Source organism: Polyodon spathula, chromosome 1 (genome assembly GCF_017654505.1).
Source record: "Polyodon spathula isolate WHYD16114869_AA chromosome 1, ASM1765450v1, whole genome shotgun sequence".
NCBI lineage: Eukaryota > Metazoa > Chordata > Actinopteri > Acipenseriformes > Polyodontidae > Polyodon > Polyodon spathula.
Window position 1 is genome coordinate 75409581 of NC_054534.1, and position 27436 is coordinate 75437016.

Below are 27436 nucleotides of genomic sequence, written 5' to 3' on the forward strand. Positions count from 1 at the left end.
GCACTATACACTGGGGTGGCCAAAGTTCCCCTGTCACTACACATGTCCCCTTGGGTATGTAACCATGTATTTAATAAACTAGCTATGTAAATGTATGTATTTAATAATCTAGCTAAGGTTGGCTGTCTTCCTCAACCGTGCTTGCCTGATTTTGGTCGCTCGTTCCAACAGCTGGTGTTCCTGCCTGGTCTATGTTTACACTGGCCTTTTCCGCTGGCGTCTCTGTGGATTGTCAATCACGTCCACCCAAATGCACAACCAAGAGCAGTATTTATGGGCCAAGCAATCCCTCAAGGCCCACCTCTCAGCCACTCAAAGAGAGGGAAAGTCCACACACCCTCTTCCCAACCTCTCTGTGTCATCACCATGACTGACAGATGGATCTTACGGGGATGCCGCCCTCATCCTGCAGTACCACACATCGCCAGACAGTCAGTACAAATCTACCTGTTACAGTGTAAAATAAACTAAATGTCCTACCCAGTCATTCTGCATTGGTAGAACATTTATAATATTAGGGGTACCATTTTACTTGTGGGACAGAATGCTCATTAAATTGTTTTGCCTTACCTATTCAGGGTACCCATAATTTGTTAGCAAGACTCGGAGTTGAGTGAAACTAATACCCTTCCCCAATACATAATACAGAGTGTGGGAGTCTCTTAAGCGTATTTCTTTCTTACTGGTTTAAATGACAGGTTTGGTCCTCATTTAACATTTAAACAGAAGTGGTATTTAGAACTACTGCTGACCAATTGAATAGACCCCATAGCTAACATGTAATTATTCATTGCAGTGGATGCATATTTTTAGAACTTCTTATAGGCTCAGTGTCATTCTAAACTTTAATAAGAACTATATTGAATGCTACTATGATTTTACTTACTACATTAGTATTCAGGTTAAAATATTTCAAAGGGTTAGGTAATAGTCAAAGGGTTAGATGATGGTCAAAGGGTTAGATGATGGTCAAAGGGTTAGATGATGGTCAAAGGGGTAGATGGTGGTCAAAGGGTTAACATCTACAATATTTGAGCGATTAATATCTACGTCTCCACCATGACATAGGGAAGTTGACAATTGACTGTTAAGTTTGATGAGTAGCATACTACTGCTACAAACTGGTCTCAAAGGTACTGGCATAATGTGTTTTTCAGTGTTCAGAGTACTTAAACCCTAGAAGGTGGATACATTTGTAGAGTCAAAAATTACTGTAATGTTTGCCTTCCCAAGCAATAAATCAATACATGGTTAAACTTTCCCTGTGTGTCCATGTTCTTCAGAACAATGACGCAATGTTTCTATTGAAATGTCGAAGAAAATAAACGTTTCTGCAAATCCAGGTTATTCACAATAAATAAAGAAAACTGTTCGCGAGGCAGTTTCCATTAAAACCCATTTCTAGCGTATTTCTAGTGATGACGTCATGGGTGGGTAAAGTTATTCGAACAGCAAAAAATAAAGACATATTCTATAAATATGTTTGCTGCGCCATTTCCATAGCATTTCAAATAAATTATTTTTCTGCATCCTGCTGTATTATGATTCTTTTCATTAGTTTCAATTCATGGAAAAAATGCATTAGCATGCACAGTTAGATAACATCAGAACAAGAAGAGAGGTACAGCAATGGACAAAAGTTGCTTCAACTAGAATTTTAGGATTGAGACAATTAAAAAAAAAGATATGAACATAATTTAGATCTTTTAGTTAACATCATGTAATAAAATTAACTACACAAGGAAGCCATACTAGTAGTACAGTATTTCATGTTAGATTTTGAAATGTCACATTTTTCAATTTGACAGTTTTTTGTTAAGTATATGGAAAACTATTGATCTCTCAAAACTACAAAGCGGTATCTAATGCAATATGTTAATGTTAATGTCAGAAGGTTTCATTTGACTTTATGACGCAAAATTAAACCCCTTTCACACTGGCACTCCTACCTGGGTTCCGGCTACCTGGGTCACAATCCTACGTAGTGTGAAACCACGTACTCAGGTTGACCCAGATCCCCAGCAACCCACCTCAGAATGTGGGTCGACCCGCTTTGACCCGGGTTGAGCGAGACAAAATGCATGACGGCTGTTTATAACCCGACTAAATATCAAACAGCACCTGCATGAAGGTTTCACTTCCACAAGGAACATTTTTATTCTGTTTATCCATACTTTTGTTGCTTGAGAAACACCATGAGCCAGATTGCAGCAGGGATGAAGAAACATTTGCTTTAATCAACATTTGGGCCGACAGTTCAATCCAGAGAAACTTGGGTGGAAGCATCTGTAACAAGCTGTGTCTGTATAGTAGGCCACCTGGGTTAAAAATGCATTATTTAGTACATGTTCTCGTTTGAATTTAGTACGTCTTGTAATTCTAATTACTATGCATACTAATTTGGCCAATCAGATTGCTGAAAATGAAATGAGAACCAATGAATTTAAAGAAAATAGTATGTGTAATAAATTATCCAATTAAAAGTTGCCTTACATCTGCTATTCCCACTCAGTTTGTGGCAGTATATGGACTTGCCATTGGGTAAAGTCTAGTGAAAGATTGATAGACCTGGGCCCACCAAGACGAGCATCGACTGGTGGTTTCAGAGCCTTAGAAATCACTTTAATTCAGTGGAAACCCCACTGTAACTAATATATGTTGAAAGATCTGACATTGAATCTAATATTAGCTGTGTTAACTGAATATTTTTGTGTAAAACAGAAATAAATATCATTATAAAATAAAAAAAAAAAACTGATTGTGTACATTGATTACTACAAACTGAACTGTGTCACGGTCAACACTGTCTGTCTCAAGAAGTCGGCAGCACTTGGCAAATCTATATTTGCACTGTAGAAGAAAATTCCTTGCCGCCATGATTTACAATTTTCCTCTCTACTCTTGTAATTACGCTTCATGACTGTAAAATGACTAGCCCCTACTTAGGTAATACTGTAAAATGGCCAGCCCCCTAGTTAATTTACATTTATTTAGAATGCAGTCTTTTTTTTTTTTTTTTTGATTGGTCCAAATAAATATGTGTACTAAATATTTGAATGCTTATAAATAACACTTTTTTGACTTGGATGGCCTTCCATACTTCTGGGCCATTGATACGCGCAGCTCACTGTGTGCTTGTGCCTGTCACCCAGGTCAACCTGTATTGTATTGTATTGTATTGTATAGTATTGTTAGGCTACCCTGCACTGAATAATCAACACTATCTGTATAGCAAGGGTTTAATACCCAATGTAAGTGTGAATTTCTTTCAATTAAGAGGCAGTTTTAAAAACATGTTCTGTCTCAGTGTCCAGGAATTATGGGGCCAGGTGGCAAGGCCTACTTGCAGTACAATAAGGGGTCTATTCTGCTTGGTTTATACACAGTTTATGCCCTGGAAGAAGGGCTTACATGCCCACAAGGTATTGTATTGTATTTACCATGCATGGGCATGCAAACCCTTCTTCCAGTGTGTAAACCAATAGACCCCTAAAAGAACACTTCCATTTGTGCTCAAGTGTGGTTGTGTCTTGCTTTAACCCATGAATAACAAGATTGTTAATTGTCTATTTTTTATATAAAGTCTACTTTGCAGTAGCCACATCAAATTCTTAATGCCAAGGGCGATAGGCTTACATAACGCAAGAGAACTGATACATTACAAAGTCATTAATAAAGACATTCCTTAATGATTTGCTACTTCCAAGTTTCATACAATAAGTTTTTTAAACTTGCTTCTCCAATTCGTTATTAGCACATTTTAAGGACAAGTACCAAAATAAATGTTCCTTGGCGATTTAGAGAGAGAGAAAAAAGGTTGAAAATTCTGGCTCAGAATGAACGTCTAAGCCTCAACCACCAAGTCACTGGATTCAATAATGTAATAATATTTAAATGCCTTAGGTATCTGAGATCCACACGAGTTCTAACGTCACACTAATAACACTACGACTACTGCAACCACTACTACTAATAACAGTAGCACCTACAGCCAGACCACTTTGAATAAGCCTGATCTCACCTGATCTCAGAAGCAAAGCAATGTTGGTCTTGGTTAGTACTTGGATGGAAGATCACCTGGGAATACTGAGTGCTGTAAGCATCACAGTGTTGAAATTACTAATAACAATAGCATTAGCTTAAAGTTGAACATTTCGCAGCATATTTCTTGCAAGATTTTAGGCTAGCTAAAAAAAACTGGCTTTTACAGAATTGCATGAAAGTTGTCATTTGACTAGGCAATAACAATGTAACTATCGGTCCGTTAGGGTTTTCATGGTAACTTTTTGGAAACAAGATAGAAATTGTTAACAGAAAGCTAATAATGTAAAATGTTCTGTTTAGGAGCAATCGCTAGAACTTTTAGTACAGCTGGAAATAAAAATACTTTATAACAGTTCAAAAGGAAATAAATATGTATTTATTTAACCTGAAGGTACTTTCAAAATGTTCTCTTTCTCACATTTTCAGAGCAAACCATAACCCTTTGAAAAGAGTATAGTCTTAGTGATCAGTGATTTCAACCAACTCCAAATAACAGAGGAAGTCCTTCCCTTGCCTCTGCTATCTTCCATCTGATTGGTAAACGTGCAGGTCAGTCTAGACAGCCATATTCTGGGAAGACGCGGAGGATTTAGGTCCGCTATTCTGGTCATAGGGATACAGAAACGCAAGATCTTCTTTGGTGGGATTTAGCAAATACTAACACACAGAGTTCTGTTTTGTTTTCTTCACGTTGTGTCAGATTACATAGTGACAAATGATGTCATTGTTGTTAAATACTGGGACCTGAATAAAGCTGTTCCAGAAATTTCATACTTTATTGGATCGCTGTGCTCAGGCAATTGCTGTTTACTACCTGCTCTTATTATTTGTGAATTGTGTTTTATTTCGGGGGGAAAACGTTCATGAAATTCGAGCATGTCAGGAAAACATTACAAAGGTCCTGAAGTCAGTTGCTGCATCAAATACTTTATATTTGGATTCAACATTATTTTTTGGGTGAGTGAATTTTGTGACTTTATTCCCTTAGTCTCACATATTGTGCATGATGGTATTTAGTGAATAATGCTGGGTTTAGGCCCGGTAAATTACTGTATTTGGTAGATATTTATGTATCACTAATCCAAACGGTTTTGCAATTAGGAACCAGGCCTTGGCAAGTGCATCTTGTGACAGACCTTTAATTGGATTCGGGTAGATTTAAAACAGCTTGGCAACTTTGAACTAATCCGAGTTTAAGCGATCGTTTTATATGAAGTTGCAGAATAGCGATGTTTTTACACAATAATACCAGACGCAGAAGCAGAAATACATTTGATCATAACAATACTCACATTCAGATTTTTCTGTTGAGCGAATTACAGGGACTGTCGTGTCTAGATGAGTTGGGGAATTTGTATTGTTAAGCAGGGAAAACGTAATAGCGCTCTGACAAACGATTTTATATCACTACTCTGTTTTAAAGATGAACTGTCTCAATTATTCAACATAAGGCACAATGGTGAACGCTGTTAAATACATGAAAACTAACTTTGTGTAAAACTATTATGTAATGCTTTGTATGTGTTCCCTAGCGAGTAGGCTACTTTTATCAAAGTGTACATCTTGGTACCTGGTATCTACATCTGACTCCCATTATTTCCACTCCCCCACAGCTGCGTATTTCTGTTTCAATTAAAACCATGATAATTAGAATAATAGTTTTTTTTGTACAGTACTACAAAACATAATGTCTATTCGGGAATGTGACATGTTTAGGAATGTTTACAACCATCTTTTTAGGTATGTAGTATTGTGACCGTTTAAGTACGCGTTTAGCTTTAATGTTTAATTGAAATCAGTTACATTTCACATTGTCATTGTCCGATATTGTATTGTACACAATATTTTTTTTTTTTTTTATTTGAGAAGTTGCTTCAGCAAGGACTACAGACTCTGCTTAGCAAGTGCCAGCCATATATTATTTGACTTTAATCATTTAACAACTTGAAGGGCATCCAATGTACCCAACCTACACCTAAGAGGTTTTTTTTTTGTTTTTTAGGGGAGGGAGGTGCAGATTGTTTTTGGATTATTATCAGCATTCTTAACAGCACTTAATTCCACCTCTGCTGCAGGTGCTGAATATTTGTAAATTATATAATTTTTATAGGATATAATTTGGTTAATAATATAGTTATAATTTGGATCAAGTAATGGATTATTTTAAATAGCAGCACACATTGTGCACATTCATTATATGGGTTACATGAGTAAAGAATACATATTCCTTTTAAATTTACACACAAATCTTTCAACAGGTCACAAGGCTACTTTGTATCATTTATAGTGTTCAGTCACATTAATTGTTTTGCCTTGTGTTCATTTTTTGATCCAGCTAGTGCCTCCAAAATGGTTTGCAGATTTAAATAATGTAATCTACTGAAAATATAAAGCACCAGTGTTTACCCCATACAGGGAAAGTAATGCAATCTGATAACTTTCTGTTCTGTTAAATGCTATGTACATTTGTAATACTGGTACTATCCTAGATCCAGGTGCAGTGTTACCTCTAATATGTGCCATCATGCAGTATGCAACTCTTTTTAAAATTATTAACCTAGTTAAACACCAGCTGTTGGTTTAGAATCAACTGTTAAGTGCCAGGAATGGAAAGGTTTCAGTAAACACACCACTAGCTGTGCCGTATATTTTAAGGAAAAACAAAGTATATTACAAACATGTCAATCGAAAAAATATATTTAGCTGTATAGAAGTCTAGAAATACTAAAGAAACTTAATACATTCTGTGTGCATTTATTAAGTTAATATTAATATTTCAAAATTCAGCTATTATGTAGTTATGGATGTATAGAATTCTATCATGTGCCTTTTGTGGCAACTATAGCAAAGTTTTTATTCTTACAAGGCTTGGACTTTTGCTTTGGATATTTTTGCTTTCCTCTCTCTGATCTAGGAATTTCAGGCACTGCTTTTGCCAGGTTTTCCTTTTATCTTTCTGACCATTCTTTTCAGGTTTCCTGATGTGGTTCTCTCTTCTCCTCACCCCCTCTATAGGTGTACCTCAAGAATCTGGCCTAGGACCCGTTCTACTCTCACTATACCTGCTCACTAGATACCCATATCTTCTCTTTTGGCTTCCCATATATACCTGTATACTCAGATTTTTCTCTCTTTTCCTTCATTTGACTCCCATATCTCCTCTCACATTTCAGGTTGTCTCTCAGCAATTTCATCTTGGATACACATCACCTCAAACTCAACCTTTCTAAATCTGACCTCCTTTACTTTCCTTCTACTTCTCCTCTCTTCTCAGACCTCTCTCTGTCTGCCTTGATGCTATCAATCTTTCTCCTCCTGCTAGAAACCTAGGTGCTATTTTGGACCACTCCCTCACCTATTCTCAACATGTCTCTTCACTAACACATACTTGTCATTTATTTCTTAGCAACATCCAAGCTCTTGTTCTTTCTAGAATTGGATTACTGTAACTCTCTCCTCTCTGGTCTCCCTGCTTCAGCAATTCACCCACTTCAACTTATTCAAAATGTTACTATTCGTCTGGTGTTCTTGCAAATCTTCTACTCTCATGCTAGCCCTCTGTTTTGCACTCTGCACTGGTTACCTATCTCTGTGAAGACCCTTTCTCTTGCCTATTGCTTGACCCTTTCTCTTCCTATCTACAGTCCCTTGTGTTTCCTTCTCTCATTGTCTCCGGTCATCCTCTACTGACCGACTTGTTATGCCTTCTCTTCACTCTCCTTTCTCTCATGCTTGCTCCTTCTCTTCCCTTGTATCCTTGTGGTGGAACCAGTTACCGGTTGTCCTCATGACTGTTCAATCTTTTTACTGCTTTCTGCCATCTTCTCAAAACCCAATTATTCAACCTTTATTTGTAGATTCCTATTTTCCTTTTTTATATTTATTTTATGTATATTGGATATATGTGTTTGTTTTGCATTTAATTGCCTGTAACTTATACAATTTTTTTATTGTCGAATTTCTGTAAGTTGCTTTGAATAAGTGTCTGCTAAATAATTAAATAATAGTTTAGCAATGAATTTTCTGCAGAAGTACTGTTAAATATTGAATCTAATTTGCACAGAAAATTATTGTGCTTAAGATGAACCTCAGGTGAGGTTGACTTTACTGCTGAGGAATTACATTGCATTCAATGTTTATTTTCCATATTAAAAACTCACGTAACGTAAAACGTGCCTTGATAGTGTTCCCTTCAACTCGACCAAAGATCTTCTGTTGAACTGATGTGTAAATGAACCATCTTTTGTGAAGGGAAAGAATAAGTGTTGTAAATTAAATGCTAATATAAATGTCCATTGGTGTATGTAAATTTTTGACTATATATATATATATATATATATATATATATATATATATATATATATATATATATATATATATATATATATATATATAATATTGTTTGTAGTCAGAAGTTTACATACACAGTGGACATTTATAATTTCTAGAAAACAAAGAATTTTAGAAAAGTCTGTAGCAAAAGTTTTGCTTTTGTGGATGAGGAAAAAAAGTTACAAGAAATAGATGTCTAATTATTTATTCAAGCAATTTTTTATGCAAAATTCCACAAATGATAATTCAAGTTTTCATACCCTTTGATGCTATGATAGTGTTGTCTACAAGGTGCTAGAAATTTCAATATGATACTGCAGAACCTAGTTCTAGAAAAGTCTAGAAAATTCTTGATTGTAAGTGAACATTCTTAGAGATTATAAAAGGTTTAGGCATAGGATGATTGCTTTCTTTATCAATAAATCAATATGGGAAAAAGTAAAGTGCTATCTGAAGACCTTAGGCAGAAAATTATTTATTGTCATAAAGCTTGAGAAGGATACAATAAGATTTCCAAGCTTTTGAGTATCCCAATTTCAACTATTGTTTCTATTACCAAGAAGTACAAGACTCATGGTACTGTCACGATGCTTGCTCGGTCTGGAAGAAAGAAGATTCTTCCACAAAAACAAGTAGAATATTGTGAGAAATGTTAATGACAATCTGAGATTGACTGCCAAAGATATTCATAGTGAATTGGCTGCAAGTCGGACTGGGGTTTCCATTTCAATCACAGGTCAAGTATTGCATGGTGAAGGCCTCAATGGTTGCAGGCCAAGGAAAAAGCCACTCTTAGGAAAAAGTCAGAAGGACAAAACAGCATTTGAATGATGAATATGTGTTCTGGTCAAAGGTTTTGTGGAGTGATGAAACAAAAATCAAGCTATTTGGTCACACTGATAGTTGTGACGTTTGGAAGTCTGATGAGGCATACAAAGAAAAGAACACCATACCTACTGTCAAGCATGGAGGTGGTAATGGCCTTCTGTGGGGCTGTTTTTCCTCTAAGGGCACAGGAAATATAGTTCCAATTATCAAAAAAAATCTGAGGAAGGTTATGCCATGGTAAAGTAATCTGGCATGCTGTCACTTCTTCAGTCTAAACTGTTCTTCAATCATATTTCAAAACTTGAGTTGCCCAGTGCCTTTTTATGGTGGATTGGGATTACATGTAGAACATTACTTTCAAGTCTGTGATCAAATGCATTATTTTAAAATATTTATAACATCTTTTTTTTTAAAGCCTGTGACCTATATTTCACCCTGACAGAACTACCGGTACACAACTCTTATAGAAGTACAATATGTGGGAATGGTCCTACATTATTCTGTTGTGCTATAGAGAGTGTTAGAATTGGGTAGTATTGGTGTGTTTTGAGAGTCAGTGTTTAGTTTGAAATTCCCCTCTCCTTGTTGATAAATACTGCACTGGCTGCTACCATGACTTAAGGTTGGTAGCAGGAACTGGTAAAAGGCAAATATAGTGGTGAAGGGCAGTTTTTTAGTTCAGTAAATAACTGAAAGTTAAGTTTCCCGTACTCCGTTATAGATGGCAACCTCTGTGGGCCCTGTCTGGTCTCTGAGCGTTTTGTGAGATTTATGTTTTCTTTCCCTTGTCTAACGTCTATCCCATCCCAGGTATAATCTCCTGAAGATCTGCAGTGGCACTCTCATCAGAGAGTCCTCCATGCAGGCCACATGCATTTTGAAAACAGTGTTGCTAAGTGCTTGTGACAGGCACATTCCAAACGGTCCTCCTTCTTTTGACAACTTTTGGGATCTGGTTTATGCCACATAATACCTCTTAGACTGCACACTTGGCAAGATTTTGCTTTCTGTACGTTCGTGGCGGTAACTTTTTTTTTTCAAGGGGAAATACAAAATAAGTCTGGATGACATTTCTTGTGTTTTCTTATAGGCTGAAGCAGGGCACACTGCGTCATCAAGCTAAAAGGACAGTTTTGAACTTAACAACTTTAATGCACGGATGGAAAATGCTTAGGTGCGGTAGCATAACATTTTGAAATGTAGAGCTCTGTTTTATGAGTGGACGAAACACTGAGACCTTAATGGTTGAGGTTTTTTGACAGTCCTCAGGTTCAGTCAGTGTATCCTTTGGTTATAGCTGTTATAGCGTGTACCACACTGTACTGCATATGTCTGGATCCCCAGTGAGCCTCCTAAGCTTTTAATGTCGTTAATTGTTTTACTTTTAGTACCACTGTGCAATTTATAGTGTTTGACGTTCTGGATGAGAGATTGTATAGTCCTGGAGTATGTTCCTATTGTTGTGGCTACAGGGTTCAGAGTGGTACACAAAAAACAGACAGCTGAATAGAAGAGAATGTCTACTGCTTTCTATTGAGATTTTTGTTTTATGTTTTCTCATTTTACATTCTTATCATACTTATCATTTCACAATATGCATGTCTTGTTTTTGTCTAAATGGTTAGATTATCAATTCGTCCACTGAAAAATCCTAACCCCAATTTTTCATTGACTTGATTTTTGTGCTTCTTAATCCTATATAGTCAAATCAAGCCTATTTGCTAAAATACACATGTTTGGAAAGCCTAGTTTTGCTTTAGTAGTCATTATGCAAGTGATACTGTTTTTCCAGTTGCAGAGGAACAGAAACCACTTGGGAAGCAAAACAGGGTTGCCATGAAAACAAATGAACTCCCTTGTAGGCTTATAATATTTATGGGGAGCAGTCTAATTGAAATACCATAGTCACTTGTGATGCTGATTCTGCCTGGTTGTTGTGCCTTTTTACACCCTTTACACTATTTTAATGTTTCTGTTTAAAATAGAGCACAGAGTTTCTACTAGTGGTGCAACGAATAATCGATGCATCATCTGTCCTTAAATGTCCCGACCTTCGAGTACATGAGATATTACATATCTCACCCAGTTTGAAGACTTGTGTTGCTGGTTTGCATTAAAACCTTGAGTGTGCTTCTTTTAGTGCTGTTACGTTACATAAACAACATCAGCGCGTTGCTAGGATACGCTCTTATGGCCTCATTTATGAAAGGGTGGTAAACTATATGGTGTGCGATAATTGCAATTACTTTCCATGTTAATGATTTCCACATTTACTATTGCAGTTTTATTCATATTGTGCAAAATAGTGGGCATATTATGGTGCACACTAATTTTATTGTGCCAAATTATGGTACTGGGAATGAATATGTGATTTGTATGGTAATGTATGATAATGTGTTTAAATAATGCAACCCCCCCCCCCCCCCCAATAATGAGATGTGTTATTTATTTTTCCAGTTGCAATTAAGTACGTAAAGATCTCGTTGTATGTGGCTGTCACGTGAGCAAGCAAGACATCCAGGGTTTTCTGATACATTTCTAACTACCTTGTATTCATACTGTAATGGCAGGGCAGCCGCAACACAAGCGACCAGCAAAAAATGGACTTAATAATGGACTGGGGATGGGGTTGGGAATTGCTGTGTTGTGTTTGTGTACTGTTGTGTCGCTTGCCCTCTGTCAGTTTATGTGTGTGTGTGTGTGCGTGCGTGTGTTTCTGTGTGTGAATGCAACGGTGTTCCGATGGGCCAATGGGTGGTGAGTGGGCGGAGTCAGCATCCATCAATAGGAGTGCTGCACACGAACTGAGGAAAGTTGAGAGTATATTATAAGAGAGAGCGAGAGAGAAAGAGATAAGAGCGTGAAAATATCCATTGAAACAGAAAGGAGTAGCAGTTTTTACTGCTTTAACTGCACACCTGTGTTTAGTTGGATTCATATACTCCCTGCCATTAAAAGCTGTAGCTACTCATGTGTATAATACAACTGCATGCCCTGCTAAAGTACACAGGGAATTATATTAAATTTCCCACGCAGAGGACAGGTTTACAGGACGTGGAAGTGGGCTTCTACCAGGTTACTGGCTTCCCCGATGTGATGGGTGCTATTGATTGTACTCACAGAACTGTCACCTTGATCCATGGAACCTGCTCTGCAGAGTGGCAATGCCGACAAGGAAGAGAATTGAGGCTACGTCTCATCAATCAATATTTCTTGAGTAAGCAAAACAAAAAGAAAAAATATGCCATTGCACAACATGACTTTTATTGCATGTGCATTAAAGGAGAAAGGAAAAAGGCTTTTTCTATTATTTTTTTTTTTTACATCACACAAGGAATAAAATTAAAAGGTAAGCAGTGCAGTTTCACTTTACGTTGCCTCTGCCTGTCCCCTGCTGTGGAGTGCTGTGTCTGTTGATCGCTCATCTTCGGTCAGTGTTCCACCTTCACAATAAGCTACTGACCAAAAGATACGTCTTGACTGCTGGGGCTTTTGATATCATAGTGGTCATGGGCAAGTCTCTGACATTGTCATGCACATTAAATTATCACTCACAATATGTGTAGTGTGCGCGTTATGGTATGTAAATTAGCCAAATACTGTGCGTGTAAATGAGTTGAGTTGCTTCACTGGTTTATGCATTTATTTATTTATTTTTTTGGACTAAAAAGTGACAAGAACACAGCATGCACCTTTTTATGGTATGCATTATCATTGATCTAGATATTCTTTGTAAGATAATCAACCACTGACTCTGTATGGGTACCTCCATCACGCTGCACGCAAAGGGTTGTGGGATAAAGAGCTTGCAAACACAAGAAAAACACTCACAGTTTTCAGTATTGCACGGTGTTCCTTCAAGGTCAAATCCAACCATTTACAAAGGAACAGATTCATTTGCTATGACCCCTATTTATATTGCTATTTATTGCTATGACCCTTTGGTTAACGAGCGCATCCGCTTCTCCTATTCGCCAACCGTTTCCGCCTGGGTCATTGAGTTTGGGTACCGTAGCCCCACCCCTTTTCTAGCCGGCCAACTTCCACCTACCCATAGGAATAAATTATCATGCCTTTTAGTCCAGGGTACCCTGTTCCCTTTATGCAGTGTCCTCATAGGTCGGGAGGGAGCTCTAACACAGTCATCATTCGATCTGTCATAAGAGGTCAATGACAGCACTTCTGAATCAATGTGCCCTTAATTGGAGCCAACCTTTGAAATTATTATCATAAGAGATGTGTATTTTAAGTGCAATAGGCTTTAAAGGTATGGAGCTATACTAAGATCACATCTATAACTCTGTACAGTATTTTTGTTTGTTTGTTTTTGCTGATTGCTTGCAGTCCTGTGTCAGCTTTAATAAATGCTTTTCATGCCATTCTGACTATGTACCACTTTCTGGCCCTGTTCTGGCCCTTTCTGGCCCCCAGTGTGAACAGACGTTGCGCTACTGTTCTGCAGTGACACTCAGGCTTAAAAGTACAAGTGTGAACGGGGCTTAAGACATGCTTATAATAACAACCTTACAGTATCACAATTAAATATTAAGGTTTACAGAAATATAAATATAAAGGTGTCCTAATGATGTTGCACAGTGCGGTACTTTCCAATATTTTGTTTTGATCTTCGTGAGAATTGAGGAAGTATGCATAATCACATGGTTTCTGTAGTCTGTGTGATATGATGTATCTGATATCTTATTGATATTAAAAAATAAGAGTGAGAAACTGCCTGAGCTTCATCCCCATGTTTTCATTTTAGTGAATGATTTGGAGAAGACTATTGCTACATTTCCATAACACACAGGGTGTATAACGTACATTTAATTGAGTAATCATTTTAATAATTCAATAAAAAAAAAAAAAAAAAAAACAATTCAATATAAAGTTTAGATATTGTTGAAGTGACAATACTGACTAAACACCATTATAAAACTAGAAACAAACAACCCTCAAAGTTAACTCAAGGAGTCAAAGATAGGACTAAGGACTTTGTTACTGTAATAGTTGGATTTTCCTTTCCTAAAAAACGGTGCAAAGTAAATTTTGGTATAAATACCTTGATTAGTATGGCCCATGGTGTCCAATAGCATTGTTGGAACCGATCAAGTTTTCTCACACTGGCTTATTAGATGTGATTCTTTGGTCACTGGGCAGGTGGAACTGTAAGGATTAAAAGATAACAGCTTGTTCAAAGTTGCCTCTTCAAATAGAAGGGCTAGAAACAAAAACATTTTAGAAATGAACTGTTTATCCTTAAAACAAATGAAACAAACACACGCCAATTAATTATTGGAAGCCTACGTGATCTCCTTCTCCTTCACTACCAGATTTCTCATTTGTGTAAAAAATAAATGAGGGGTTGTGGTGAAATAGCTTCTCAGTGTACAGTAACAAGCTACAAAGACCTGTATTTCCAGTAATTCTGTTATTATGATCATGTGTCTCAACCACCACACAATTCTTAAACCTTCTTCAGCTCACATCTCATAAACTGCTTGATGTTTTGGTTTGGAGTGGATTCACGTTGACATATTTCTGCCTCCAACTAATTTCACCAACGGGTATCGTTGCCAACAACGCTGAGTAAAATTGTTTCAGTGTGGACTCGTGTTAAACCTTACACTTTTCAAGTTATGTTCTAACCTGAACTACAGTACAGATACTGATACGTCAGCTGGCAGTTGCGTGACTTTTTGGTCTCTGGACGATAAGGACCTAACAAAAAAAGTATCCTTGTGTGCCAGCTGTATTCTATGATTCTCTCAAAAAATGTTCCATTACTGGTGGTGTCCAGGGAACATTTCAGTACTATATTTTTTTTAACCGAAACAGTGGCTAATCTAAATGCCACTGCTCTGTAATCCTATATTAATCCTGAAGGTATGTTCCCTTTTAATACAATTACAACAAAATCACTAATATAGTAAATGAGGTCAGCAAAATATCAGACATTTTAGTGTTTAGATTTGCCACTGTTTAGATCATTAAAATGGACCCCAGTGTCTTTATAGTTGGCATGATTCTCTCAAACTTCAGTTGCAGGTTGTGTCCAGTGAACATTAACATGTTTAATTTCTGGTAATAATAATGCAGACGAGTCACTTTCAGACAGTGTTGGTACACTGCTGTATTCGATGATTTTCTCATTACAGTTCTGTTGCAGTTGGTGTCTAGTCAAAATTAACCATTTCATCGCCTCATGGTTTAACATATGAACACATCAATGATGCAGATCTTTTCTTACTAAAACCGTTCAATCTGATCAGACATTCCCACTTCTAATTGTAGTTGGCTTTTTCATTTCCCTTTCTTGGTTGTGATGTTTGCAGTCTGAGTGGCTCAGGGTTACGTTACTCCTGAATTATCATCATTTTGTTCTGTGTCCGTCTTTACCTGGCTCTGACTGAGCTTGGCTGGACCGAACTGCCTGGCTTTGAACAGACTTTCTCATTACATTCAGATAGTAAAAGTCTTTCACAAATCACCTACTGCAAAGCTTTTTTGCCTAAGTGCTTGAACAGGACTTAAGGTATAATTCGGAAGAATTGAAACACGTTGCCTATTGCATTCAAGAGGTGATCAGGTAATTCTGACTAATAACATGTAAAACATTTTCATCTTTTGGTTGCTGTGCATGAGAAGTGTTAATTTTTTATTTGCATTTTTCGAAAACTGCCATGATTTGTGGCAGACTCCCTTGTGCATCTGCTACATCGAGAAGTCTGTAGTAGGATCCGCTAAACAGACGCGTAGGAGGGATTTTGTCAGCCTTGTCATTTTTTTTTCATGCTGTGCAAAATAATTACAGGAACACTTTATTTTTAACCAGAGAACCACATGGACAGCCTGCAATGGATAAGCAGACAGAATCCAGGCTAAATCCAACTGCCTTAGCAGCAGTGCCCCCCGGTCTCCAGGGTTCCAGTTTAACTGCTTACATGTTGAACTGTCTTAGCCCAGTCTTGACAAAAGGAGTTGCTGTGTGAGTCAGTACAGCAGTCACACTCCTTTGTGCTTCCAGAGTATACTGTATCAATTCTGTCTACACAAAAGCAGGAGAAGGATGTTTTATAGGTCAGCATTCCTAAACAGAACTATAACTACAAGTTAAAAAAAAAACGAAAAAAAACAAAAAAAACAACGAATTTTATTTCTTTGCACTGTCAGGCATTTACCCAACTGTATCCAGTCCTTGGGTCATTTGCAAGTCAGGGCTGCTGTTGTTACTCACCTTGGTTCATACTAAATAATACATTTTTAATTATATGTTATGATCACCACACACCACTAAAAAGTACACTACAACATGGGCAAGGATTCATGTAGATAAAAACAGATTGATTATGCTGGTTATACTGGTAACCCATGTAAATATGCCCCCAATGAATATTGGTTATTCAGAAGTGCATGGTTTGGTACTTTACACCACTCCCCATCGAAGAAAGCTACGGACTCCCATGCTCTTATTCTAGCTCATGCACTCATACACTAATATTCATGCACTAACATACATACACTAACACTCATACACTAATAAACTAAACTAATACATGGTAGAGGGGTGTGCTGTTTAAGTTGAATAAATACTGAATGAAAAAAGGAGAAATGCAAGCTAAAGGAACAAGGTGTGTTTTGTTTCTGTTTGCCACTAGTACAAAGTTTGCTTTCATTTTTGTTTTTTGACAGGGAGAACAAAATCCTAGTGTTATACATTAGAAGCAACCTGGATTTAGGTAGAAACAGTTAAATTACTAAGTATTAACATTGACCTGTTTGATAACATTGACATTGTTTTTATCCTTGTTTAAAAAAAAAAAAAAAAAAAAAAAAAAAAAAAATGAGGGAAACTTGCACAAGTTCAAACAGAAAGAAAATTGGGTACAATGGCTGCAGTGACAAAGTTAACAAATGCTGACACAAAGCAAACTGCAAACACGGGAAGACCCCTAATTGAGGTGACACTATCTTAATCTCTCTTGTTCTAAACCCAAAGCTTGATTGCCAGACTTCTCGTTCTCATAAAGGGTTAACTAAAAATGGGCTATTGACTGCCCCTCTGGTCACCAGAAAAGAATAATAGCTAACGCGTTCACTTCTAGGACGCTTTGGATGAGTCCACTGTAACTATCTGTAGGCTGTATTTGTACAGTTCTTGCTAAATATATCCCAAGATACATATTCAGATTGCTCAAAAAGGGTTCACAACCACACAGCAATACCTAGTTGTTCCACACAATTACAGATCAAGGCTGCTGGTGCGCTCCATGCCTTTCAGCTTTGTTGCTGTTTTCCTATCTGTTGGAAGCCATGTTCAAGTGCTGCTATCAGTGCTGGCGAGCAGGAAGTCCGCAGGGTTGCCTTTGTTCCCTCTCCAGTACCTGAGGTCTCGTTTTGCTGATCATATAACAGCCAAGATTAGAATTATAGGCATCTACTGCAGGAGGCTGGCTCTGAAATAGCTGGAGACAATATGTGGATCAGATGGAGGTACACCATCAACCAGAATATAGAACTCATTATGTTTAGTTTGGGGGGGGGGGGGGCTCATTAAAATAGGTAATTTGCTCTAGGCTTATTTATAATTACAGGAAATATGACAATAGGGACATAGAGCAGCTGACGACTAGTTTAATAAAGAGGCTGAATCCCATAGTGTGTACACAGGCTTGGTCAACACTGTATAGTATAGAGCACAGGCAAAGCTTGTGGCATCTAGGAGCTTTTGTGGTGTACTTTGTTTGTGAGAATGATGAACAAGGGATCAGCCTTTATAAAGGCTTGTCTTTCAACAGTCTGCCTTTACTGTCTGGTGAGAGCAGATTTTTTTACATTTACATGTTTTGCTTTTGTCAACCTGAGGTGTTCATAAAGTATTCATGACATGAATAAAAAGTGGCTTCAAAAAGATAGCGTGCATTTGAAATGACAACCTTATTGTTTGATGCAGACAATAAACAATACATGTATCCAGTTATGTTTGTGTATTATTAGCAGACACCGAGGATGACTTAAAGTTGTACACAAAAACAATACATAGCAAGAATTACAGTATAATTAAGAGCAAGATACAAAACCCAGTACGATTTGACATCGGGGCAGTTCAGGAGCAGGTAACAGTATTCATAGTTACATCAGAGTTAGATACGAGTGCTGGTGAAATACAAGATACTACAGATTGGGTTAAGTGCAGGATTAAATACAGTACAATAGGGAGCTGATAAGTGCAAGGTAAAGTGCTTTAAAGGCAGAGTGATATATTGTCCAGAAGGGAGAGTTGAGTTTTACAGGTGTTGTCTGAAGAGGTGTGTCTTGAGGAGGCGCCAGAAGGTGGTCAGGGACTGGGCAGTCCTGACATCCATAGAAAGGTCATTCCACCACTGCGGGGCGAGGGTGGAGAAGGAGCAGGCTCTGGAGGCAGGGGAGCGTGGAGGAGGTACAGCCAGTCTTTTAGTGCAGGCAGAGCAGAGAGATGAGGGTCTGGAGATAGCTGGGAACAGTCTGGTCAAGGCATTGATTGGCTAGTACAAGAGTCTTGAACTGGTTGCGAACGGTGATCGGTAGCCAGTGGAGTTCTGGATGAGCTGGAGCGGATGGGTGGCGGGCACAGGGAGGCTGGCCAGGAGGGAGTTGCAGTAGTCTAGGCGGGAGAGTACCAGGGCCTGGACGAGGAGTTGCATGGAGTAGTTGGTGAGGAAGGGTCGGATGCTTCGTATGTTGCTCAGGAGGAAACAGCAGGTGTGCAGGCTAGAGTGGAGATGTGCTGGGAGTAGGAGAGGCAACGGTCCTGGGTTACTCTGAGGTTCTTGGCTGAGGACGATGGAGAGAGCGTGGTAGATTCCATAGGAATGGAGATAGAGCTCGGGAAGGGGAAGATGAGGAGGGGAAGACAAGGAGGTCAGATTTAGAGAGGTTCAGTTTGAGATTATGAGAGTGCATCCAAGAGGAGATACGGGAGGGAAGAAAGATCTGAGCATCATCAGCATAGCAATGGTATGAGAAACCATAGGATGCGATGAGGGGGCCCAGGGAGCGGGTGTAGAGAGAGAATAGGAGAGGACCCAAGACTGATCCTTGGGGGACTCCTGTTGACAGAGGGTGAGATGTTGATGTTGAGCTGTGCCAGGTTACCTGGTAGGTGCGGTCGGAGAGGTAGGAGGAGAATCAAGCCAGAGCAGTGCCTGAGATTCCCAGGTCAGCAAGAGAGGATAGGAGAATAGAACAGAGAATGATCGACAATTTCAAGCACAGCAGAGAGATCAAGGAGAATTAGGACAGGAGAGAGGCTGTTTGGTTGGCTGCCACTTTGTGCTGGCGCTAGTTGTCTATTATACTAAACTGTGCTAACGACAATACTTAAGCAATACACTAGTTTCAGGGCACTTCAATGGGATTACACCACTACAAAACACTTTATAATGTTACTTAAATACAGCTAATGTTAAGAGTTGTGATGAGGCCTCTAGTAGCCACTGGGAGAGATTTGGAGAAGGTCCTCACTCTACCTGTCCGCACTCTGACTGCCACAACTCAGACAGCCCTTGGACTGGTGGCCGTTTGACTGCCACTGCTCAGACGGTCCTTCGACATGTGGTCCTTCGATATGTGGTCCTTGGACATGTGGCCCTTAGACGGCTGGCGCTTAGAACAGCTTCCATTCTAAGACACTGTTTGACAATTTATACTGTCCTGCAGATCTAGAGCTGGTCCAGTTTTCACGCTATCTAAATTCACTTCAATCGCCACAGCTCTGAACACTTTAGAAAATGAATTCCTTCAACCAGCTAATGTTGCTGATGTAACTACAATCATTAAATTGTACTTCCCAAAATCACTACTGGGAAGGTGGTGTAAGCTTTCTTTTGAGGGTTGTGATTGTGTCACTCAACCACAGTTATAGTGTTGGTGGCCACTGACGATTTATATGAGTCACAAAAATATAAATATCAAAAGCAGATGTGTCCAGTTCAGTATGAATGCAGTTATAAGTATGCCTGTAGTAATGTGAATTATAATGCCACTAAGTCAGAAAGGAGCATTCTTAAATATGTCTATTGTTTTTCTAAATGTGTTTGTTCCAAGGTCTGTACATAGAAACAAAAAAAAACATTCATGGCATTAGAGTAACTCACAACAAGTCTAAAGCCTGAGTACAAAATGTTTACAGTCCAACCTGCTGAAATGGTCTTGTCAGATCAGAGGGTGGAAACTTCCCCTGCCTGGGACCAGCAACCAATGACCAAATACATAATCACTGAAATCACCCCAAGCCCAAATAAGTAACGAATATCCATAATTATTCAATATTACCCACTCTTATGGAAACGAGAAGGTTGGAGGAGCTGACTTGTTGAAAAGGAATAATATTTTAGTTATCAATGTAGAAAAAGTACCTTGCATATGAAACAGGGCTGCTCAAGCATGACTAGCCAAGGCAGGGCAATCTAAACCATTACATGGCAGAGGTAAATCTCAGGTCTGAATCTCAATGAGGCTTTGCAGTTTCTCACTGGAGTCAGTGAATGGTGATAATGTGCTTCATGCAGGCAGGCCAGAGGTGTAGGGTTGTCACATTTCTTCCCACATCCCTGTACTGTCTAATCAGGGTAATTTTCCATTTTAATACTTCAGCAGACTGAATGCAGACACTTTTTAAAAAAAAGCTTTAACAATATGCGCCTGTTTCTATCCATAATGGTTAATGAAAAGCATGGTGTTATCAGTCACTTTAGGGATTCTATCAATGGGAGGTTGTATGGCAAACAAACGTTAATGCATGTTTGATAAAAAAACAGATTGGCATGGTAGATCAGTGGTAAATGCCTTGTTTGATTTAAAGCCATTTCAATATAAAATGAAACGTTTCAATTCTGCATTTCTGCTATGCAGCAGGAGCAGGGTACTGTATTACATATGAGGGGTTTGAGCTTGGGGACTGATTAATGGCAGTAGTTTGGGGGTCTAAGTGGTATTTATTGAATTATTTAAAAGAGGATAGTTTTTTGATTAATGAGAATGGGTTTATTTGGGCTGATGGGATTGTAAATTATGGATTTTTTTTTTTGTGCATTTGTAATGTGGAGGACGATTGAGAGTAATTCATTCTTGCTGTGGTCCTGATGAATGTCTTTCTTTAATGGTGATGATATAATGCCGTTTAATGCTGAATTGCACCGGCTTCAAAACCATTCACATTTAGTGCAGATTTTTCAAACTGGTCAACTGTTATTACCTTGAGAATACAGTGGAGGTGCCCTTACATACCTCCATACAAACATTACAAGTCATAAGAGAGTTTGGGCTGTTTTACTTGCCTTTTAGGTATTCAGAACTTTTAACAAGTGTAACTTTCTTTTTCTTGTTGGGTTCCATTTGTATTGCCTTTGGTATGTAAACCCTCTATCACAGTAACTCTGTTACTGAACTACAACGGAGTGCCAATTGTAACATATATGGTATCCTTTTGTTATATAGTATTACTGTAGATAATGGGTTCTATTTTAAAAAGCAAAATAATTAGCAAGCCACAATTATAGACCCACACACACACACACACACATATATACTGTGCCATTTAATTGTACATGCATGCTGGTTTTATTGTTAATCTGAACAGATTTATTAATATTAATTAATACCAGTTAGCTACAGCAAAACATTTTCCTTAGACTTACTAAGTTGTTGCTTAAACTGGCAATTTGCAATACATGTGTTAGTATTTTTACGTTTTCTGACATGCTATAATCACATTGGAATTGGGAGTGTTATGTGAGACATGGTCCCAGCGAAACATCCTGACAAACAGGTCATTGAGCAGTAATCCTAAAGAACAGCACAGCTCTTCAAACTACTCTACACCCCATGTTTTACAAGATAACGTGCTGTGCAATGTCTAGCACCAGGAGATAGGGTTTTGAAAAACCTAATTGATCTGAAGGCTGAGGACATAATCTGGGTTTAGCTGATTTTTAGCTGGGTCTGCTTGTGTATTTGTGTTTTGAAGTTGGAAATCCAGTAAATAATAGGAGGCACATTTTTTGTTCTTGGTATCACTGCTCCCATATCCTTTGTAATAACTTATACTAAGTGGTGTCTGCTTTCTGAAGTAGATTGAAAAGCCAGTCTCATGTCTATTTAAATTAAAACAGTGAGATGTGTTATACTGTTTTCACACTTGAGCAAAATGAATCCAGGAGTTAAATCTGGGAGCAGTTAATATGGCTTGCGTCCTATTCTCTTCACACTAGAAACTAATCCCAGATCTGATGCAGCTTCATTTTTTTCAATGAAGCTGGAGTTTACTCTGCAAGTAAGCTGATTACATTGTTTCTTCAAAGACGCATTAAGGTAAGTGTGAACCAAATGGATTGAGTCTGCTTCAGTGGACACTCAACACTGCATTGACGTGCCAGTGTGAAAAGGGTAGCACTCCTTGCTGTTCTTTGCCTGTGTTCCTGGTTCATCTGAAATACCTTTCAGTACTTTTTTTCTGAATTATAAACAGCAGTGTGTAACTGCCGATCTCCTCTGAATCATGTTGGTAATTTTGCCTGCTGTTACAGAATTTGCATAAGTTTTTTTTTTTTTTTTTTTAAGGTATACATATTGATATGATAGCATGATTTACCAGTTTCATGCCACCTCTGCCTGTAACATAGAACAGTGAGAGGATTGAGGTCATTAATAATTATAAAAGTTTATCATGGCAAACGAGCACGGTAATTACACAGCGATCCATTACTTTTCCCATGGTTATACAATGCATTTGCCAGAGTTTACCATGTTTTATTTATTTATTTATTTATGTTCTTAAATTTAGTCGTTGCCAATTTTTTGTTATTTTCTCCCAATTATTAGTTGGGCTCAGCTCACTGGTACCACCCCTGCACGGACTCAGGAGTGGCGAAGACGAACACGCGCTGTCCTCTGAAGCGTGTGCCCTCAGCTGTCCGCTTCTTTACACACTGCGAATTCACCATGCAGCCGCCCAGGAGCTACAGCGTAGGAGGACAACGCATCTCCTGGGCAGCTAATTGGCAAATCCGCAGCCGCCCAGCCAGACTACTGGGGTCGCTGGTGCGCAGTAAGCCGAGGACATCCAGGCCGACCTAGACGAGCGGGCGAGAAGGGCACTAATCAGGGAGGCCACCAAGAGACCTATGGCAACTCTAAGGGATGCTTCACAAAACTGGCCTTTATGGGATAATGGCAAAAAGAAAGCCGTTGTTGAAAAAAACTCACATCAAATCTCAGCTAGTTTGCCAGAAGGCATGTGGGAAACTCTGAGACCAAGTGGAAGAAGATTCTATGGTCTGATGTGACCAAAATAGAGCTTTTTGGCTGCAACGCTAAGCGCAATGTTTGGCGCAAGCCTAACACCGCACATCATCCTGAGAACACCATCCCTACAATGAAGCATGGTGGTGGCAGCATCATGCTAAGGGGGTGCTTCTCTGTGTCAGGGCCTGGAAAGCGTGTGAAGATAGAGGGCAAAAAAGATGCAGCAAAGTATGGCGAAATCCTGGAGGAAAACCTGCTGAAGTGTGCAAGACTTGGGACTTGGGAGAAGATTCATCTTCCAGCAGAACAATGACCCCAAACATACAGCCAAAGCCACACTGGAGTGGCTTAAAAACAAAAAGGTCAATGTCCTGGAGTGGCCCAGTCAAAGCCCTCAATCCAATTGAGAATATGTGGAAAGAGTTGAAAATTGGGTCAAAAGTCCCCATCCAACTTGACAGAACTTGGCAAATCTGGTAGAGACTAATCCAAATAGACTCATGGCTGTAATTGCTGCCAAAGGTGCCTCTACCAAATATTGACTCAATGGGGTGAATACTTATGCAATCAATTATTTTCTGTTTTATATTTGTAATTAATTTAGAACAATTTGTAGATTTTATTTTTCACTTTGACATTATGGACCTTTTTTTGTGTTGATCAGTGGCAAAAACTCCTAAATAAATCCATTTTGATTCCATGTTCTGACACAATAAAATGTGGAAAAGTCCAAGGGGGGGGGGGGGGGGGGTGATACTTTTGAGAGCCACTGTACCTAATAGGTTGATGGGAACTTGCCCGTAATTGGCTTGTAGTTTTACCAATGAATACATGTGATGTAGTAGGAACTGTATTAATGATACTATAGGTTTCCTGCCAGAAATCCTTGCAAAGCTTTATATTATTTAAAATGTTTTAACCTTGTTCTGTTTAAATAGTAAAGAATTGAAATCTGATATAGGATGTAGGTTTGTGGTGTTGCACCTCTGTTCAGTCAGGAATGCCATTCTCCTTACATTATCCCTCTGGATGCTTTGTATTCATAAATCCTTTCCGTTCTAGTTATTACTGCACATTAGGGTTCTACTTGTAAAAGAAAAAAGGGTAAAAGACTGAATCGTTTCCTTTGGTGTTTTCTACAATGAGGATACTGTTTCTTCTTACAAAAGGCTTACTGTGAAAATGTTCTGCCTTTCAAAACAGCATGAAGTTTTATCCACATATTCATCTCATCTTGCCCAGGCATGGATTTATCCGGTAATTGTTAACATGAATGAGAACAATTACTGTTTTACATTTTTTTTTTTTTTTTCTTTGGTTAAAAATATTATAAACAACCTTGATTAACTTTGTGGATAGAAGGGGGTCTTAATGTTCTTTGGAGAAAAATGTCACTTCAGTGAATGCTAAAGTCAACACAGCTGCAATGTGATTGCATGTAGAGGACATCCAATGCGATGAAAAACGTTGTTCCTCATGCTGTGAATGTAGGTGACGGTGACAGTACTGCACAAATGCATGAAGGCTAGACCAGACACTTACAGAATCAAAAAATAATTGACATTTGTTACACATTTGTTGCTGTGGAGCACGGTGAGTTCATGCACGAGGGTTGTTTTTTGTTGTCTGGTTTATTTCTTCTACTGCACAGTGTAATAGATAAATACCTTTGCCAGGCCAGTCTGGTCTATAATTCTGTTTTTATACGGGATTGTATGTCAGTAAAGAAATGTGTATCAGTGAATAATATTGGTTATTTAGATAGTTAGTTATTTTGGAAGTTATTTGGTTAATTTTGCATTAGGAAACAGTTGTTTTTCAAACCTTTTTACAATCCTTATTTTCCATAATTTTTACATTCAATGTTTCTGTAGTGCTTTTAACAATAAAATAAAATATATTCACAGTATTTTGGACATCTTAAATGGACAACTGTTTCTGTGAGCAGATTCATTTTCTGTGTAAAATGGAACTCCTTCACCTTTTGGTTTAATGATTATTATTATTTTTTTAAATACAAATGTTCCTTTCATCTGTGCTAGGCAGTTCCAGATGCATTGCTGGAAATAATTTTATTACATTGCCTGTACAATCAACATTCAGGTGTTCAGAAAATCTTTTGGTAAACTGTAAACTATGTCCAGCTTTGGCTGAACTGGACAAGCTTCCTCATTCCAGTTAAATCGTGTTAAAATGTAAAAGAGATTTTTAAGAATGCCACAGTGTCTATGCCTTGTATCTAAGAAAACATGTGAGTTCATTGAGGTTATGTGACCTCAAAACATAACCCTTTTACTGCCACATTGCTGTAAACTCTGTTGTTCACAAAAACTCCCATTTTCTAGTTTAACATTGGAACAACAGAAAAAAAATTCCATAATAATGTCATTTTACGCTGTTTGACTACAAGTAGACATTCTATTTTCTTAGATTCTAAAGCTTGCAGTTGCATTGCAGTAGCAAAAAAGCCTGTATTTCAGTTGTTGATGAGTTCACTTCAACCCACTAACGTCATTGCTTTCTCAGCTCTGCCAGTCTGGTGCCAAGACATCCTGTGGACGGTGTCTTTCTTGGTGTGGGGTAATGCCAGACTGTCGGGGAAGTGAATTTCCTGTGCCTTGCAGAGTGCAGGCTGGCAACACACCAGCTTACAAGCGGCTAATCATGATGGCTACAGATATCTAAATCAAGTACATAGGTCTTTTAAACTGGCTATCAGTAATGGATGCATAACTTTGTTATTAAATGCAAAGTACAAACCATCTCATTATTAGGGTTAAGGTTCTATACCGCATTATGATAGTTAAAAATGTATTACATTTGAATATCCACATACTTATTGGTAGAAACACTGACAGTACTACTGTATGGCACAGTTGATATAACTGATTTAGGTAGAGGGGACCTGACAAATCTAAATATAATTAAAACCAGAAGTACTATATTAGGTATACAAAAAATAACCCACCTGAAGGTGATACACTGTTCTTGAGAGCATATTTAATATTCCCAGTGCCATTTTCACCATTGTTATAGAAAATAATTTTCTGAAGTACAATTTGTTTTTTGGATGGGATGTTCAGAAAAAAAACAAAAAACAAAAAAAAAACACGTTTGCCTGAATTACAGATCTGCTATCTAGTAATCTAATTCCTCAGTGTCACTCTGTTTGACTCCTAGCTAGCTGAAAACATAAACAATCCTCAAGCTGGCACAAGAGATAATGGATTGTTATATCTGACTGCATCCACTTTGGAACCCGACCTTGTCAGATCTCAGAAGTTAACAAGAGTTAGTGCTTAGATGGAGGACCTCCGAGGAAAATGTTGACAGTGTTCATGGTTCAATAGGAGGCACTCTTCCATTTGAGGCAGAGCTCAGCCAGTTCCCTAGGATGGTGTTAGAGGCCACTGTACTGTCATGGAGGTGCCATGACTTCATCACCAGTCAGGGTTAATACAACTCCTTCAGGGGTAGACTGTTCCTCCTGAAACATTTGTCCAGTCTGTTGAGACTGAGGTCTGTTTATTTATACATATGATTTATACAACAGTATTATCTTTACAACAGTATTTCTCTCACTGGCCTACCTTACTGAACTACTGAAATAGGAAGTCCCTTACCTTCCATTTACGACTAACCTGAATGTAGGAAAGCCTCTGTTTGCCTTGAGGATGGTTTTTCCATTGTGCTTGTTATTTTGTTAGCTATAAATGATGGGTGGGGATTCTATCTTTTTTGAAAGGTCTATTTCAAAATTCTGATATAGATTATTTCATTTTTAATCATCCCCCACTCACACAAATCCCTTAAACAAAGACTATTTACAAATAGTTTTCTTTTTGCCAGGACAAAATGTCCACCCAAAAATCCTTATTTACTTTAAAGACATGTACAAACATTCTCGGAATATTATACTTGGAGGGCTAACTAACAAAATAAAATTGTGTAT

General features: G+C 38.2%; 1 protein-coding gene and 1 pseudogene across 2 annotated transcripts in view; both read left to right on the forward strand.

The window, feature by feature from the left end:
• The first annotated feature begins 3983 nt into the window (after positions 1-3983).
• On the forward strand, positions 3984-4102 carry LOC121326043 (annotated as a pseudogene).
• Positions 4103-4610: 508 nt separating this feature from the next.
• LOC121322386 (tetraspanin-5) overlaps positions 4611-27436 on the forward strand; it is a 46151-nt gene continuing 23325 nt past the window's right edge. Inside the window, exon 1 of one of the 2 annotated variants that reach the window (XR_005951032.1) lies at positions 4611-5001. Coding sequence is in view for 1 of the 2 variants with exons in the window: in XM_041262276.1 (XP_041118210.1) it covers positions 4921-5001 (81 nt within the window). In the remaining variant the exon portion in view is untranslated. The remainder of the gene's footprint in view (positions 5002-27436) is intronic. The other variant, XM_041262276.1, reaches the window with a different exon arrangement.